At 39.8% G+C, this 18,597-nt stretch overlaps 2 protein-coding genes across 2 annotated transcripts in view; both read left to right on the plus strand.

Annotated features, from left to right (window-relative positions):
- Positions 1-9,841, plus strand: part of PCBD2 (pterin-4 alpha-carbinolamine dehydratase 2) — a 50,020-nt gene extending 40,179 nt beyond the window's left edge. Inside the window, exons 3-4 of the mRNA XM_028103516.2 lie at positions 8,270-8,350; positions 9,592-9,841. Of these exons, the coding sequence (XP_027959317.1) occupies positions 8,270-8,350; positions 9,592-9,687 (177 nt within the window). The 3' untranslated portion in view covers positions 9,688-9,841. The remainder of the gene's footprint in view (positions 1-8,269; positions 8,351-9,591) is intronic.
- Positions 9,842-12,187: 2,346 nt separating this feature from the next.
- Positions 12,188-18,597, plus strand: part of CATSPER3 (cation channel sperm associated 3) — a 35,437-nt gene continuing 29,027 nt past the window's right edge. The window contains exons 1-2 of the mRNA XM_028103514.2: positions 12,188-15,768; positions 18,125-18,278. Of these exons, the coding sequence (XP_027959315.1) occupies positions 15,668-15,768; positions 18,125-18,278 (255 nt within the window). The 5' untranslated portion in view covers positions 12,188-15,667. The remainder of the gene's footprint in view (positions 15,769-18,124; positions 18,279-18,597) is intronic.

An 18,597-nucleotide genomic window follows, 5' to 3' on the forward strand; every position in this document is an offset into this window, starting at 1 on the left:
GAACCAGGTTATATACATTGCAGTATCTCAGCTCCCTTTAGAGTGAAATCTTCATTTGCATGGCATCTTAATTTTTTTCCCCAAACTATTTTTTAAAAGTAGAACAGGTATTTATGTGGCACAGATTCAAGGCACCAAAGAGTATAGTAAGTCTTTTGTGGTCCCTAATCCCCAGCCTCCCAGTTTCCCCTCTCCACCCACTGTCTTTCACGGTTACCAATCTCTTCTGCGTGGTTGTGGAGATATTAACGCATGTAGTTTCCTCTCCTTTTGTACAATTCACAGACTATTGTTATGCATTTATTTTTCATTTAGTAATATATCTTGGAGGTTTTTCCATGTAAGCAGATAGTTTCTTCATTCTTCTTAATGGCTACATAGTATTCCTTTGTGTAAATGGACCATCCTGTATTTGATCAGTTCCCTACTGATGGACCTTTGGCTTTTTCAGATCTGTGGCTCTTACAAGCTGTGCTGCAGTGACCATTTTTCTAACGATTTTTTAATTTTAAAGGGAGACCATGAGGGAGAGCCAGGGGGAGGAGCAGAGGGAGAGGGAGAGGCAGAGAATCCCAGGTAGACTCTGTGCTGTGTGGAGCCCCACATGGGGCTCGACCTCATGACCTCAAGATCACTACTGGAGCCAAAACCAAGAGTTGGAGGCTCAACTGACTGTGCCACCATGGCGCCCCTGCAGTGACCAGTCTTGTAATTTATGCATCAATGTGCTTGCAGGACTAATTTCTAGAAGTGAGATTATTTAGCTGAAAGGCACAGGCATTTTTTTTTTTGTAAGAGTTTATTTCTTTATTTCAGAGAGAGAGAGAGAGAGAGCACGAGCCAGGGAGGGGCAGAGGGAGAAGCAGACTCCCCACCGAGGAGGGAGCCAACACAGGGCTCAATCCCAGGACCCTGAGATCATGAGCTGAGCCGAAGGCAGACGCTTATCCAGCTAAGCCACTAAGGCGCCCCTGGCACAGGCATTTTTAATTTTGATGGATATTGTCAAATTCTCTTCCAGAGTGTTGACGTATCAGGTAATGTTCACCAGCAGTGTGTGAGTGCCTTTTCTCCTGCATCCTCATCAACAGAGTATTATCAGACTTTTTGATCTTTATCAAACTGATAGGTTTAACTTAGTTTCCCACCCCCTGTAGCTTTACTGAGATATAATTGATGTAAAAGTTAGTATTAATTTGTGCTTCTCTTATCATGTATGAGTCTTAGCAGTTTTAGTGTTTAAGAACCATTTGCTTCCATTTGTTACCTATTATGTCCTTTGCCCATTTAAAAAAATTGGGTGGTTGATCTTTTTCTTATTAATTTTTTAATATTCTTTATATGCCAAGTTCTTTATATGCCAAAGGTTCTTTATATGCCAAGGAAATACGTACTGCAAATCCAGCTTGTTGTTTGTCTTTTAGTTTTATTTGTTGGTTTTTATTGCCATAGAGAGAAAAATTTTAATATAGTAAGATCTACCCATTATTTCATAGTGGTTTCAAGTCTTCTGCGTATAGAATTCACATATTTCTTGCCAAGTTTACTAGTTAATTTTTGGTGCCACTTTAGATGGAATCTTTTCTTCCAATATATTTTCTAATTAGTTATTGTTTGTATAAAAGGCTTTTTTTGGGGGGAGGGTTATTCTTGACTTTAATGGGAATCGTCTAGTAGTATTCTTTTAAGAATAATACTACCTTTTGGACTGAGAATATATTCTATTTAAAGAGGGGTCCAACTTGGGTTCTTCCTAACTGCTGCTTTTATGAACAAACAGTGATGATTATCCATGTAGCCAGTTTTGGTATGTATATTTTGATGCTGTGGTTACATGCTCCTATTTTACCCTCCAAATATAAAGCAATTTTTGTACTCATTACTTGTTATAAATAAGGAAAACAGTTGATAACCACAAAAAAGAGAGGCCCATATATTCTTATTTTATTAAGAGTTTTAATACCTAAGAAATACTGAATTTATCAAATATCTTTTCAGAATTTATGGAAGTCATTACATGATTTTTCTCTTGATTTACTGATATGGTGAGTTATATCAATATATGCCTTATATTAAACATTCCTTGCATTCTTAAAATGAATCCCATTTGCTCATGGTGCTTTGCTCTTTTAGTGTATTGGTAGGTTTTGTTTATTAAGATTTCACTTAATATGAAATCAACCTATACTTTCATTGTTACATGCTATCTTTGTGGGAACTTGGAGAGTGTTATGGTAGTTTAAATAATTTGGAAATGTCCCTCTTTTTCTGTGCTCTGGAGCAGTTTAATTAGTATTAGAGTTAACTCTGCCTTCAAGGTTTTGTAGAATTTCTCTGTGAAATGACTAGGAACTGTTACTTTTTGGTGTCAGTCGTGTTTATATGTTTTTCTCTTCTGGGGTCAGTTTTGATAAATTTTTTGGATAATTTTTATTAGAGAACTATTTTACCTATGTTTTGAAATTTATTTATATAAATACTTGCATTTATTTAAAAATTTGTTTTTTATGTTTTGCAATTTCCTTTATCTGTAGTTACTTCACTATTCTCATTTCCTGTTTTGTTTATCTGTACTTTTTCTCCCTGTCTTTTGTCTTTAAATGAAGTAACCAATTTTCTATTACATAATTGTTTCAGCTTTTGGATTTATCAGTTCTGCCATTTTTTTCTTTCCTGTTCATTTACATCTGCTGTTCTCTTTATATTCATTCTTGTTCTCCTCCCTAAGTTTATTTTTATTTACTTATTTTCTTTCACATTCTTTTTTTTTTTAAAGATTTTATTTATTTATTTGACAGAGAGAGACACAGCAAGAGAGGGAACACAAGCAGGGGGAGTGGGAGAGGGAGAAGCAGGCTTCCCGCGGAGCAGGGAGCCCGATGCGGGGCTCGATCCCAGGACCCTGGGATCATGACCTGAGCCGAAGGCAGATGCTTAACGACTGAGCCACCCAGGTGCCCCTTCTTTCATGCTCTTAATTTAAGTATTTAAGGGTGTTTATTCTGATTATTGCTTTACATGTGTCCTGTATGTAGTACATACATGATTAATTTCTATTCAGTTTCGGTTTTGATTTCTTCTGTGAATCAAGACTTTAAAAGAAGGATTTAAAAACATTTCCAGGTAGTACTTTATTTTTGCTACTTTTGCCTTCTCGTTTTGTTTTTAACTTTAACCGAGAATGTTGTCAGCATTATTTCTACTTTTTGGAATTGATTGAGATCTTTGTGGGACAATATGTGTTCAGTTTCTGTGAATGGTGAGTAGACAGACACTTTAAAAGATATATTCTCATTGTTTAGAGTTTAAAGTATATTAATTAGATCTACCTTTTAAATGATGTGTTTAAGTAGTCCATATCCTTGATTTTGTGTGGTTACTGTGCCATGGGTTAAGAAATGGAAATTAAAGTTTCCACTATGGACGTTTCTGTTTGTCTTGTATTTCCTGTCATTTCTGCCTCATTGATTTTGAGGCTGTGTTACTTGTAGTATAGGTACTCAAAATTATTCAATCTTCATTATGGACATACGTTTATAAGTTAAATTTTTTTTTTTTACATTTGCCTGTGTCCTTTTATTTCCAACAGTTGAGTTTTGCTTTGTGATCCATGTAAAGCTTCCTCTTCTTTTTTTTTCTTTAAAGTTTTATTTATTTAAGTAATCTCCACACCCAAGATGGGGCTCGAACTCTCAACCCTGAGATCAAGAGTTGCATGCTCTACCAACTGGGCCAGCCAGGCGCCCCAAGTTTTCTCTTCTTTTAATTGGTTGGATTATGGCTCTTTACATTTATTGATTGGAAAGATGTTTGGTCTTGTAAAACATGACAGAACCAATATACTTTTTTCCCTCTCTTAATTTGAATTATGACATGGATTGTGTTTTATTTTTTTTTAAGATTTTTAAAATTTATTCACTTAGAGAGGACACGAGCAGGGGGAGGTGGAGGGGCAGAGGGAGAGGCAGAGTACCCACTGAGCAGGGGGCCCCGATACGGGGCTCGATCCCAGGACCCTGGGATCATGACCTGAGCTGACTGAATCACCCAGGTGCCCTGGATTGTGTTTTGTTTGCTTCACTTTACTTGTGCTTTCCTTGAACCTAATTGTGAATGTTTCTATTATTATTTTTGTTCTTCTTGTGGATACTGTTATACCTATAATTTTACATAGCAAACTTAATCCTCTGTTTCTTTAGATAGCATTTCTTTAGATAGTAGTCTCTCCACTAAGCAATATCAAAATTAAACTTCTACTTTCTCTTACTTTCCCTACACCATGCAGTTTTGTTACATTTTATTTTTTGTTTCTAGTGCTTAGTTTTATGCTTCTGATCTTGCAGCCTTTAGAATTTTTAAACTTTCATCTACCTTCCCCATTTCTCCTCCTTTTCTTCCACATCTTTTAATAGTTTATAATATTTACATTCCATTCTGTGACTACAATCCCCAAAATTGTTTTAAATTTATTCCTAGACGTGAGCGAATTAGTTGCTCACTGCTGATAACTTTTATATTGTTTCTCCATCCTTCTCTAGTTACTTGTATTTCATCCTTTAATAAAAGTTTCCTCAGAAAGGGTGAAGGGGAGTTATTCCCTGAGTTAACGTCTTTTAAAAATTAGGTCTCTTGTATTAATTTTGAACAACAGTTTAGCTGGGTATAAAATTCTTTGCATTTTGATTTCCTAAAGCCTTTATAGGCATTGCTCTTCTGACTTCTTTTGTTCAATGCTGGTAGGTGGAAGTTTGAAGTCAGCCAGATTATTTTCATCCTTACAGGCGAATTGATCTTTTTGGCTAGATGCCAAAGGATTTTTTAATCTTCAAATTCATTAACTTCATTAGGATGTCTAGAAATGGTTGAATTCTTCCAATCTATAAATTTAAATATTTTATTTCTGGAAAAATTTTTTGAATTACATCTCTCATTTCTTTCTGTGTTTGTTTGTTTGTTGTTGTCTTATTCACAAAAGTTATCTGTTAGATCTCCTTTGTGTTCCGTACTTATTTTCTACACTTGATCTTAGCCAAAAGGCCGAGAAGCAATATGTACTTATTTTCTAATTGTTACAAATTCTTGCTGACTTCTACTTCATTTTGTCCATTTTCTTAGTCCTGTCCTCTCAGCTCCTCACTGTATTGTTAGTGGTGTGCATTCTGCCTCACACTCTGCAGTTTTCATTGATGGAATAGTTTTAGAAAGCCTGGACTCTTACCTAGCTCAAGGCCTGTAGGCTCCAACTGGCATCCTGGGAAAAACTAGCTAGGGCTGTAAAAAAGAAATCTTAGAAGGAAGGGACAGATGCTTTTCACCATCTGCCCATTTTGCTGTTCAGTCATATTCCTTTTTTATTAAAGCCAGATAATCAAAGTTCCCTTTTGAGGTTTGGTTTTTTTCCTCTCCTATCCACTCATTTCACTTCCTTGCAGAAATCCTTTTACTTTAATTTGAATGTGTATTGTTGTGAATGTTTTTAATTTGCGGATTTAAAAATAAATATTTTGGGGATTATTTGGTTCTGTTATATGGAAGAAGGATTATGAAATTGTCTCCTTGCTCCCAGGGCAGGAGCAAGTGTTCCTTCCCTTGGGAAGAATTAGGAGTAGATCCTGTGTAAATGGTTTATCAAGCTTATGATATTTTATTAAATGCAAATATTAGGTGACAGTTGAAGGGAAATATGTAAAGCTAAGGAATACATAAGTTTGGAGGATCTTTGGAAGTGTCCTTTGTTTTTCTTTTTATACTATATGCAGATATGATAGAAGGTTTTTTTTTTTTAAGATTTTATTTATTTGAGAGAGAGAGTGAGTACACAAGTAGGCAGAGTGGGAGGCAGAGGGAGAGGAGAGGTAGGCTTGAGAGCAGAGAGCCCATGTGGGGCTTGATCCCGGTACCCTGGGATCATGACCTGAGCAGAAGGCAGACGTTTAACCGACTGAGGCATCCAGGCGCCCCAAGGTTTTCCTTTGATCAATGTAACTCTTAGAATGTGGGTGTTCTCTCTCTCTATGTAGGCTCCACACCCAGTGTGGAGCCCATTGCAGGGCTCGAACTCAGGACCGAAAGATTGAGACCTGAGCTGAGATCAAGAGTTGGATGCTTAATCGACTGAGCCACCCAGGCACTCCAAGGGGTGTTTTCTTTTAAGCTGTATCTGTGATAGAGTAGATTTTGCTACCATGCTGATAGCATGCTGGTAATCAAAGATTTGAGGAGTACTTCTGACTGTGTTCAAATCATCCCCTTGATCCACTTGGTTCTTGGGAAATAGTAAGGGATGCTAAGCATCACTTTGGACCTTTAAGATAGCATAATTCAAAGAAATTGTGGCCACAGGGCTTAAGAACTTGGGTAGGGACTGACTTTGCCCACCTAATATCTTGTCAGATTGTGTTTTCCTCAGGCAGTGTGCATCAGGTTGTTACCCTGTAGTATGTGATCTGTTTGTCTGGTGTGTGGGTTTGAGTCTCCGTTTACGGCATGTGGAATAGGAAAGCACCATTCTTCTGGGAGACAGCTACTGGGATCTTAGATTTTTAAGGCTGTGGGAGGGCTTTTCACCTATTTTACGTTCTGTGAGGGTCATACGTGGTCTCGCCAGAGTGATGTGTGGTAGTGGTGTCGGCTATTACTGACCTCTTATCCAGTGCCAAGTGCTGTGCTAAGTGAAATCCCCTATCTCATTTTTTATTAGGATGGCTCCATGAACTTTTTATTATTATCCTCAGTTTACTGATCAGATAACTGAGGCTCACATGACAGGTTGTATGTTGGGAATTTGAATTCAGGCCTCCCTGGCTCAAAAGCCTATGCCCGTAATGACTGTATTACTATTTCTCAGGGATTGTGATTAACTTTTTTGGTAGTCTTAAAGCTAAACAAGAATAAGGCATTATAGGCAAAATAGACTAAGATATTCTCATTATACATCGTTTAATGCAGTTTAACTCTGAATAATTAAAAGACTTTCACATTTGACACAATCTAGAGAATCAGATTATGAGATAAGAAGAGGAAGGGGAGAATGAATATTGTTTTCCACTGATAATTCCATACATGGTTAAATGGATTTTGCTTGAATGTTCTTCCTTTTCCTGACAGGGAAAAACCTTCAGGCCTTTAATTAAAGACCAAAATGGGAGTTTTTATCCTGAATAAAATCATTCTGACATACTAACCATTATGAATAACATAGAATGATTTAAAATGGCATCTTCCCTACTTCTCACTCTTAACTTGGAAATGTGCTCTAATTTGGTGATCCAAAAAACATAGCTCAACTACCATCACATCGGTTTTTCTGGATAGGGGTAATGAAATTAAATATTTATTTATATGGCTACAATGGGTACTGCCCTGTGAATTCCACTGTAAATTTGTAGTTAATGTACCATTACCTTAGAGTCTTACCAAGTATTTCTGTCTTCTGGACACATTAGAGACAAACTCTCCTATTGTTTGCAATTACCTTCATAAAAATTGTAAAGCAAGCAAAAGAAAAAAAGCTTTTCATCCTCTCAGGACAAGTTTGCCTCTGCTTAGCAAAATTAGGTTTGCACTTTCCCTATGGAATGAAGACTGAGCCCTACAGGTCTGCACTTATGCATGTGTCTGAGTCTGCCACCCCCTGCCCTGGGGAGGAGTGCTTTCTGTTCCACATGGCATTGCTGGGCAATAGCAAGGAGACCCAGAGCAGGCAACCCAGACTTCCCTGTTTCACTCTATATGTCAAAAAAAAGTCTTTTATCCCCTCCTGTCTTGTCTGGGAGCTAGGATGGGGAAGTCATTCAGTAAGATATTTTCCCATAGTCTTGGGATTGATGACTTAGTTAGCACCCCAGCGACCAAACACAAAAGAGGTGGTGATGCAAGAAAAGTAGCCCCTAAGATTTGGGGCCAGGTAGTGAGATCCAGGGCACTTGGTTGGAGGGAAATTACTCTTGTGTTATTTTGGCGAGTCTTGTCCTGAGGACAGTTAAACAGTCCAGACAGGTCACTGGGTGAGACCAATTTCCTGGTTTGTTTATTTGAGCCTGATTGTTTTTCACCATTGAGCAGCAGGTCATGGTCCTGCTACACTGTTATTACCCCAGCTCTGTGGAGAGCAATCCTTTTCATATTTGATTTCTCCAGGTTTCCCTAAGGATCCTAGCCTTGTCTTTATCTGGCTGGATTATTCTGGTCTCTCTCTCTCCCCCCACTGCCCCCCATGTCCAGAGTAGAGGGCAATGCCACTAATCAGTTTCAGCTTCATCTTATGCAGGCATTTGGCTTTATGTCCCGAGTCGCCCTGCAAGCAGAGAAGATGAATCATCACCCGGAATGGTTCAATGTGTACAACAAGGTAACTAAATTGCCTTATTTGGGGATCACCTTAGCTATGGAGTTTAAGAAACCCCGTTCTTCCTTGTTATCCTGTGCAGGGATGTGTCAAGTGTCATTGTGCTTAGGAAAGCATTCTCTTATTCTTTCACTGAGGATCCCTGGGTATTACTGCAAATTAGTAACAAATTTTCCAATTCGCTCAAGACAGCAGTGACCAAACTCTTTATTTTCATGCTTGTCTGTTTATATGAGCTAGTTGGGCCAAATTAAGCTCCTGAATTAAACCTGAAAATGAGCCATGCAGATAAATTTTAAACCCTCCTAAGATAAATTTTTGAAAGTAGTGGTAGCAAATAAGAGAGAGATGGCCTTATTTAACTTACTGAAATAATTATGCTCAAGAACTGTGCTTTAAAAATAACTGTTTTTTAAATTCTACATTCTAAGTGGGAACTGGCCTTCTTAAGACAAAGAGCAGGCTAAAAAGATTTTAAGTAGTTTTTAAGGGGGCTCAGTAAGAAGAATCATGGTCTCCGCCCCCACCCCAAATGTCCTTGCCTTTATGGTCATGCCATTTGAAATATCATCTAGATTTCTATGTGATTCTGTTTTTAAAAATTCTCTTTGAAAAAAGAGAACATTTCCTGATGTACTTGGGTTTATTGGAATAATTCAGAATATGCAGGTACCATGATAAACTTTTCCTTCCTACTTGCCTCTCTTTGTCCATAATTTTGCTTGTACTTTTTAATTGATTTTTCAAGAAGCCACAGTCTGTTCTTCCACCCCACCCCACCCGTCCCACTTCCCTAATTTGGAAATGGGCTTTTCTGAACGTAGTTGCTAAGATATTATATTTGATAGCTTGGTCTTTCTCAGTGGCCTGAAAATAGTCGTGTAATTAAAGTAATGGGAGTTAAAATGGACCCTTAGTCTCTCTTGGGCTCTCTCTCTCCCTCTCTCTCTCTCTTTTTTTTTGAGAGACAAGATTTCAGATTCTGGCAGCTGAATTGCCCTTCACATGAGAGGACCTTTTTATCCCTGGGCGGCTGCTGGGCCCAGCTCGAAGCAGACTGTGCCCCCAGAGTTTATTCAGTTTTGGAAATGCTGTGCTTATTAATAATGTAGTATTTTGTAAATCATTTAATCTCCCCAATTGTGAAATGTGAACGTTGAAAAATAGATTGATTTCCGAACCACCCAGGATGAGAACCATGAATTGCAGCTCCAGGTTTGAAAAACTGCTTCTGTGTTTCTTAGGTGCAGATAACCCTAACGTCACACGACTGTGGTGGACTGACCAAGAGAGATGTGAAACTGGCCAAGTTTATTGAAAAAGCAGCTGCTTCTGTGTGATTGCTTCCAAAATGCATGTCAAACCTGATGCACATCTTGCCATCATGTATGTGGAAGGCAGTTCACATGAACAAATTCAGTTGTCAATTTAAGCTCCCCTTTTGAACGGTCTTTTATACAATTAGTACTTAATTACAAAATGATTTAAACTTGAGCCTGAGGATTTTTCATTATTTCTAATGAAAAGAAATTCCTTCTGTATTTTTTTTTTTTACATAAAGTAAACCAACTCAGGGAATTATATTAATAATATTCAAAGAGAGAAATAGCATTCTTAAAGCCCAGAAATTGGGATGGGGGAGTTTGCACACGTTTTATAACCCAGAAATTCAAGTGATGATGGTGACTTTACCAATCAATGCACTGTGTTGGAGAATAATTAGAAGGTAGAAGAAGAATGGTGAACTCTGTAGGTAAATGGTTTTAACCATCTATAACAATTCTTACGATGCTGAAGTTGATTTGGACTGTAGCTGCTATTTTAGCTAAGTAGTTAGATTACAAAAGTCACAGAAAATGGGTAAGCTGTCTTGTTTTATCCTTTTCAGATAGGGATTGAAGGAGTGGACAGGTGTCTTAACAATGGCCTCTGGCACCTTGGGGCAATACAAGGATTCACTGTTACAGTGACCAACTTGCCAGATCGTTATTTGACTTTCTGCGTTAGGAGGAATTAAGGGTCATTCTTTAAAATCGTTTGTAGTTTGTGACTCCTGAACTGAGGGTCTATAGCCACTAAGTTAGAAGCTACTGAGTTTTTATCCCATAATGAGCTCTATGTATTCTGTGTGTCACTGATAGGGGTAAAATGGAATATAAAGTAATCTATTACTTAAAAATTATAATACCAGTGTTCTTTGAAGGAACTCAGGAATGTATTTATTATTTAAGATTTTATTTATTTATTTTAGAGAGGGAGAGGGAGACAGAATCTGAAGCAGACTCTCCACTGAGTGCGGAGCCTGATGTGCGGCTCAGTCGCACGACCATGAGATCATGATCTGAGCCGGAACCAAGAGTCAGACACTCAGCCAACTGAGTCACCCAGGCGCCTCAGGAGTGTATTTTTTTTTTTTTATTTAAGATTTTATTTATTTATTTGACAGAGAGAGACACAGCGAGAGAGGGAACACAAGCAGGGGGAGTGGGAGAGGGAGAAGCAGGCTTCCCACCAAGCAGGGAGCCCGATGCGAGGCTCGATCCCAGGACCCTGGGATCATGATCTGAGCCAAAGGCAGACGCCCAATGACTGAGTCACCCAGGTGCCCCAGGAATGTATTTTTTTTTACTTAATTTAATTTTAAAAAGATTTTATTTATTTATTTGAGAGCTTAATTTAATTTTTAAAAGATTTTACTTATTTATTTGAGAGAGAGAGAGAGAGGGAGGGCATGAACAGGGGGAGGGGCAGAGGGAGAGGGAGAGGCAGAGTCCCTGCCCAGCAGGGAGCCTGATGTGGGGCTGGATCCCAGGACCCTGAGATCATGACCCGAGCCAAAGGCAGATGATTAGCCAACTGAGCCACCCAGGCACCCCATGGAATGTACTCATTAATAAGATTAGAATATAGATTTAAAGAATATATATAAATATATATCTGTCCGAGGAAGGTGTGTTAATCCCTTGAAGCATATGGTAGCAGGATTTAACAGGGATCATCTTTGTAACCCACCTCATTTCAGAGACCAGAAAAATCTGTTTGTTACAACAAGCAAACCTTCCCCTCCCCACCCAACCCTGGCCCCAATCAGAGAAGCCATATGGAAACAGGGCAAGGAGGCTGAGCTCTCTGAAGCCAGTTCTTGGCTGGGTCTGTTGGCCGGGGAGAGACAGGTACTGTCAGTTTGCCCTGTGGATATGGAGTACACCCTCCATATGAAGAGAGACAAGAGCTGCCCAGATTCTGTGGCTGCTGGGAGATGCAGAATTGGTACTTCTTAGAAATTTTTTTGGAGGAAAAGGCAAACCCTTTTTTTTTTTTTTAAAGATTTTATTTTTTAAGTAATCTCCACACCGAACCTGGGGCTCAAACTCAAAACCCTGAGATCAAGAGTTGCATATTCTTCCAACTGAACCAGCCAGGTGCCCTGCATTGTGTTTTTATAAACTCTTTCCTATATTATACATTTGGGAACTTTTAAACATTTTATTACCAGAGATTTTTAGCTCAGTGCTTCAGTTTTTTCACATGAATTTTTATTTTTTGATTTTTTAATTTAATTTTTTAAAGATTTTTATTAGAGAGCGAGCGCGAGCATGAGCTGTAGGGGGGGGCAGAGGAAGAGGGAGAAGCAGGCTCCCCGCTGAGCAGGGAGCCCGATGTGGGACTCGATCCCAGGACCCTGAGATCATGACCTGAGCTGAAGGCAGCCGCTTAACCGGCTAAGCCACCCAGGCGCCCCTCACATGAATTTTTGAACATGAACAAGTTTAAGCATATTTAAAAATAAAGTGAATAGTACATTGAACCCTTATGCACTCAGATTTAACAATTATCAAGATTTTACATCAGTTTTCTTCATATAATTCTCCATTTCTCTTTTTCATTTAAAAGCTTTAAAATTTAAAATCCCAGACAGCATGTCCTTTTACCCCTACATCCTTCAGTAAATATCTCTAGAAAATATGGTCGTTTTCTTGTATAAACCATAATGCTATTATTTCACCTAATAAAATAAACCATGATTCCTTGGTATTACCTAATACCCAGGCAAAATCAGATTTCCCTGAAGGTCAGGAATGCCCTTGGACAGTAATTTTGTTTTAATCAGGATCCACATGAAGTCCACCCATCACATCTGGTCTCTTTATTCTTTAATGGCCCCCCCCTTGCTTTCCCCATGTCATTGACTTACTGTAAAAATGGGATCAGGTGTCCTGTGGCGTATCCCACCTTCTGGATTTGTTTGTTCCCTTTGGTGTCATTGAACTTGTTTCACTGTACCCTGAAACCTTTCCCCTTATTTTGAATATAAGCATGAGAGGCTCAGCTTGTTGGCTGGTAACATATATACCACATATTAGCACAGTGGGGAGAGCAGAATTTGGCTTGTTATTGCAGTGGTGAGGACCCGAGAATGCATCTGCTAATTAGCAGCTACATGAGGGTTTGACATCAGGTCCTTGTTAAGGGTTGTTGCATCTGCTGGAACTCACAGGCTTGACTGCAGAGAATCAGAGATCCCACAGTAGAGGGCTGTGGAAGTACTCACCGGGGTAAATTCCAACAGAATGAATCTCCAGACTCTGTTCAAGTAACTGACGTTTCAGCCTCAAAAGGCACTGTCAACGTTGGAGCCTCCCAGGTTCCCTTCTGTTCCAAATCTTTGTGCAATGGCAGTGGCTTTTCTGATGTAGTAAGCTTTGGTTTCCCTTCCATTTTCTTTCCAAATGATCTCTGGTGTAGAGAGGAGTTCCATAGACATGAACTATGACCCTTTGGATGGACCTCCATAGGTAACAAACCAGGTGCCGGCATGTTTGACAGTTCCCTTTTCTAAATTGAAGTTAACGTTTGAAAATAATGGTTACTTTCTGGCATTGGTAGGAGTTAGGAAATCTTTGGATAAACAGAATGAGCATGGTTCCTTATGTTTTTGCTCTAGACAGAAAGCAGCGTGTATATTGTGTTTGGACCCAAACCTGACTCCCATTAAAGTCCTGCAGCACTAGTGTAAGTATGGAGCCGTCTATATGCTCTCTCATCCAGTGTTCAAAAATAGACTGGTTGAACTCTGTAACTTTCAATTTTGTGGAATTTCCTGCAAAACACCAAGAGCTGTAATAGGGTTTGGCTATAATATGTGAGCTTTTTGTTTCAGTGCAAGTTCTTGGGACAGGTAAAGGAGTGACTCTTGGCCAGAAGACTTGAGTCACCAAGCTGTTATGCCTGCTGACTGCTTACGTCCCCAGCTGTGTGTGATTGGGAGGGTGGCACCCACGTTGGGCACAGTGTGAGTTGCTGCTGAAAGGGAGGAGGTGCCCCTTTGGCTTCTTATCCCAGGGTGCCTGTCATGCCCACCTGTCTGTGAGAAAATATGGATGATTTCAGTAGGCCCTGGAGAAGCTTGTCACGTCTGATTGTGCTCACCAGCTGGAGTTCCATTCCCAGACTAGATGTGTTCATCAGTGACTTCACAACGCAGAGTACTAACCACTATACTATCATGGCGAGCTACTGGGGATTCGGCTCATCAGTGACTTCAAAAACCACATTCAGCTGTGCTTAGCTGTGCTCATGGGGTATTCTAACAACAACTGGACTTCTCTCTGCTGCTTCCCGCTGGCCATCTTTCCTCACCCCTCCAAGCATCGTGAAAGAATTCTTTACATCCTTAATCTCCTTTCCATTTCTCCCCCAAAGTGTGCTTTGATGCTTCAAGAGGGAAGGCATGGAAATATACCATTAGGGTTCCTGGAGATGGACTCCCACCATGCTCAGCTGCTTGAGCAAGCATAAGGACCCCCGATGCCGTTCGTTTGGATATTCCTACAGCATACACCTACCAGGGGCCTTCTATGTCCCCCAACTTGAGTAGACACATTGATGTACTGGGGCAGGTGGAAACAGATTCAGGTGGAGAACTAATTCAGGCTTTGTCCCAGCAGCTGCTCCAGGTGGCTGCTGTGGGGATGTTGGGCATGAGCCCAGAAGGCATTAAGGGCCATATCACCAAAGGAGGTAGTAGGAGGTATAGGAGGAGCTGATCCCTGAGGAAGGGAATGTAGAGTGGGAAGATGAGGCTAAAGTTTGAATCTTGGGGACATGAGTTGAAGTGATTCTTAGTGCTTCATTGTTGATGATTTTAAATGCAGAAATTGAGTAAATAGGATGTTATTTCCCAGTTCAGTGTATTGGTTGCCTACAAGAGTGTTTTACTACCAGGAACGATCATATACATTTGTTTTAGAATGCCTGAGACTACAGAACTATTGCGGTGATTACTTGCTTTTCTTATGGCTCAAGAATTTATGTTTCCAGGAATGTGACCAGTTAAGCCACTAAAGGTTTAGTACAACAGAGGGCTACCCAGATCCCTCTGTCTAGATTTGCCTTGGAAGCCAAAGGGATTAGGAGAAGGAAAGCAAGGAGAATATATCAATCCCAAGAACTGAATAGAGCAAAAACCGTATGGCTCTTGTACTTAAAATATCTCAGCCCCACAGCCTCATCCCCTATGCTTTAGGAGGGTCGAATATACATATTACAGGCTCCCCGTAAGCTAGTGCTGGGTATGGCTGACCTTCTGTGTTCCTCCTTTTTCTGTGTTCTAGCCCCAACCCATCAAAATCTTTTCTGTCTGTCCTGATGTTTCCAGTCCTGTGCCCTGGATGTATGCTCTTGGCTCTTAGAACCCCAGAGAACTTTGCTTTTCCCTCTTATATGACCCTTAACTTAGTCTTAACACATTATTAAGGGATTTTGTCTATCAGATGTGGATACTTCTTTTTTTTAAAGATTTTATTTATTATCTGAGAGAGAGAGAGAATGAGCAATGGGGAGGGGCAGAGAGGGAGAGAGAGAGAGAAGCAGACTCCTTACTAAGCAGGAAGCCCAATGTGGGGCTTGATCCCAGGACCCGGAGATCATGACCTGAGCCAAAGGCAGATGCCTAACCAACTGAGCCACCCAGGCGCCCCCAGAGAAAGGAAGGGCTTTTGTCTGCTCTAGCTCTGGTATCTCCCAGATTTAGCCTGGAGTTTCACATTTCCTGTGTACTTGTATCCCTTTCGCTGAACTGAGGTGCTTAGTCTCCCTGGGAAGACAGGATCTCAGCATAGATCAGCTAGGGAGTATTTGACTCTGGGGGCCTGCAGGCTAGTAATATACTAGAATGCCCAGGAACTACATCATAAAGCAAGAGTTCCTTTTGTGGGCCCTGCTCTGTGGCCTCTTGGAATCTAGATGCCAAGGAAATCCCTAAGCAGAGATTTTCCGTTGGATGATCAAAGCAAGGAATAAAAATTGAGAATTTGGAAAATGTCTCAACAGTTTCATTACCAGAACAATACAAGAGTCACTTCTAACTTGCTGTTGGATAATCCATCAGTGGCGTTCTGTGCGAGATTCGGGAAATTTCAGTAAATATTCTTTCTTTCTTTCTTTTTTTTTTAAATTTATTCATGAGAGATACAGAGAGAGAGGCAGAGGGAGAAACAGGTTCCCTGCAGGACAGGGAGCCCGGTGCGGGACTTGATCCCAAGATCCTGGGATCATGACCTGATCCGAAGGTAGATGCTTAACTGAGCCACCCAGGTACCCCAAGTGTTCTTTATTTCTATTGCTTGTTAAGAAATGTGCAAATGGCAGCTTGGGGGCATTTGGCTGCCCAAAGCGAGGTGCATGCCCTTGATGGTCTGCCTTCTCACTTGAGGTTGGTGAAGGCTCAGCCAAACGTTTTGCTTCTTTGGCTTTAATATCATGACTGGCTAGTTAAGTCAACATTCAGTCACGCTCTTACTTGACCCATACACTGAATTTGACTCTGTTTAGTCCTTTTTACTTTGCTTTTATTAACTGCTGTGTTAGAAAATTTGAAGGTTCTTTGGAGGTAGTAGACCTGATCTCAAAACAGACAATGAAAATTACACATCTTGTTTTTATAGGTTATAAAACTATATACATTCTGTATTTACTATTAGGAGAGTGTGTTCATTTGTTACATATAATGGGAAAAAATAATACATACTTTTTGAGAAAAATTGGAAAGCATAGATAAATATATAACCAAGAAAAAGAATTACTGTAAGCTTACCATCCATAGGCAGACACTGTCAACATTTTGGCAGGTGTCTTGCTCAGTTTTTGCTACCCGTTTTTGCACAGTTAAAATAATACCGAGTAGAGAATTTTATATCTTGTCTTGTTTCTGTGTTTTGCTATCCAGTGGATCATAAACATTTTTTTAAGCCATGAAAAATGCATAGGCATATTTTAGTATCTGTATACTATTCCATGAGATGGATATGCCATCATGTACTTAACCAGTCTTTCTTGTTAGACTTTAAAACTGTATCCGAGTTCTTACTACTGTAAGTAATGCTGGGATGAACAAGTTTGGCCAGAGCCACTTCATTCCAGATTGCATTCTCTTGGGGTAGGTTCCTTGGATCAGAGGTTAAAAGTAGTTCTAAGGCTTTTCAGAGGAGTTGGCCAATGTACACGCCCCTTGGCAGTTTATGAGACTGCCTCATCATACCACACTGTTGCCAGCATTAGATACTATTACATTTAAATCTTTGCTAATTTTATAAGCAAAAATAATGACTGTACCTAATTTGCATCCCCCCTGTCCCGTTAGTTGTGCTACCGAACATTTTGGGGGAAGTTCATTACCATTTGAACTTATTCCATGGATTGGCTGTGTGTGCCCATTTTTTCTTAGGGTGTCCAGTTTTTTTGTTTTTTTATCATTGGTTTGTGAACACTTGTATGGGTGGTGATTTGATTACTACCAGTTTTTCCTACTAGACTGACAGTATTTAGTGGTCCACAGGGTCTGCTGTCTGCTCTCTCGCCTGGCATTAGTAATCACTCAGTAAAAATGTATTGAAGGAGTAAATGAAGATAATGATTTGTTTTGCTTGAGAAGGAGTAGTAATTTTTTTCTCCCCACAGGTCTAAGAGAAGGAACTAAGTAACTGAGTGGGGACAGATCAACTTAGGGGTCATCATACATATTTTATTTATTTTTGTAATTATGATTTATTTATTTATTTATTTTAAATATTTTATTTATTTATATGACAGAGAGAGACACAGCGAGAGAGGGAACGCAAGCAGGGGGAGTGGGAGAGGGAGAAGCAGGCTTCCTTCGGAGCAGGGAGCCTGATGCGGGGTTCAATCCTGGGACCCTGGGATCATGACCTGAGCTGAAGGCATACGCTTAATGACTGAGCCACCCAGGCACCCCTCATCATACATATTTTAGTCATCATTCAGTCAGCATTGTGTTGTGATTAAAAAAGCCACACATTTATTTAAGTAATCTGTATGCCCAATGTGGGGCTCAAATTCAGGACCCTGAGATCAAGAATCACTTGTTCTACTGACTGAGCTAGCCAGGTGTCCTGCATTGTGTTGCAATTCATTTATTCATTTTTAAAGTTTTTATTTATTTATTTGACAGAGAGATAGACAGAGCCAGAGAGCATAAGCAGAGAGAATGGCAGAGGGAGAGGGAGAAGCAGGCTGTGCACTGAGCAGGGAGCCCAATGTGGGACTCGATCCCAGGACCCTGGGATCATGACCTGAGCTGAAGGCAGATGCTTAGCCATCTGAGCCACCCAGGCGCCCCTGTGTTGCAATTTAAAAGTATATTTAAATTTATATTCACAGAGGGGAGAAAGCAGAACCTCATCTCTACAAAAAGTGTATAATGTTTGGGATCTAGTTCTGTTATAAGATAATCATACCTCTTATTCAACTTTCTGACAGGAGGAGAGATTCTCAGTGTCAGGCATTTGTGAAGAGAGTCATAATGAGTCGTCTTTTTAAGATGATTATGATTAGCATCATCTCACTGAATGCCTTTTTTGTGGTCTTGTGGACTGATTATAATACAAAATACAACTTGTTCAGACTTTTTGAGGTAAGCAGATAAAATGGGTAAAGTTTCTTCTGTTTCATCCTTTTTATTTGTGAAAATGTTATACGATTTTTAAGGCATTTTGTTCAAGAAAATTTCCCATAGAAAAGCTCTAAGGACTTAATAGACTCTAAAATCTGGAAAGATGGGAGCAATAGTAGCAGTGGTGACATGGGTTTTTAATCTCTCAGAATTTCCTCCTGAAAAAAAAAAAAAGAAAAACAACTTGGAGCACGCCTGGGTGGCTCAGTCCAATTAAGTGTCCAACTCTCAGTTTCGGCTCAGGTCATGACCTCAGGGTTGTGAGGTCGAGCCCCGTGTC

Source organism: Eumetopias jubatus, unplaced genomic scaffold, assembly GCF_037043125.1.
Source record: "Eumetopias jubatus isolate StellerSeaLion01/CBP00866 unplaced genomic scaffold, mEumJub1_p1.0 scaffold_5, whole genome shotgun sequence".
NCBI lineage: Eukaryota > Metazoa > Chordata > Mammalia > Carnivora > Otariidae > Eumetopias > Eumetopias jubatus.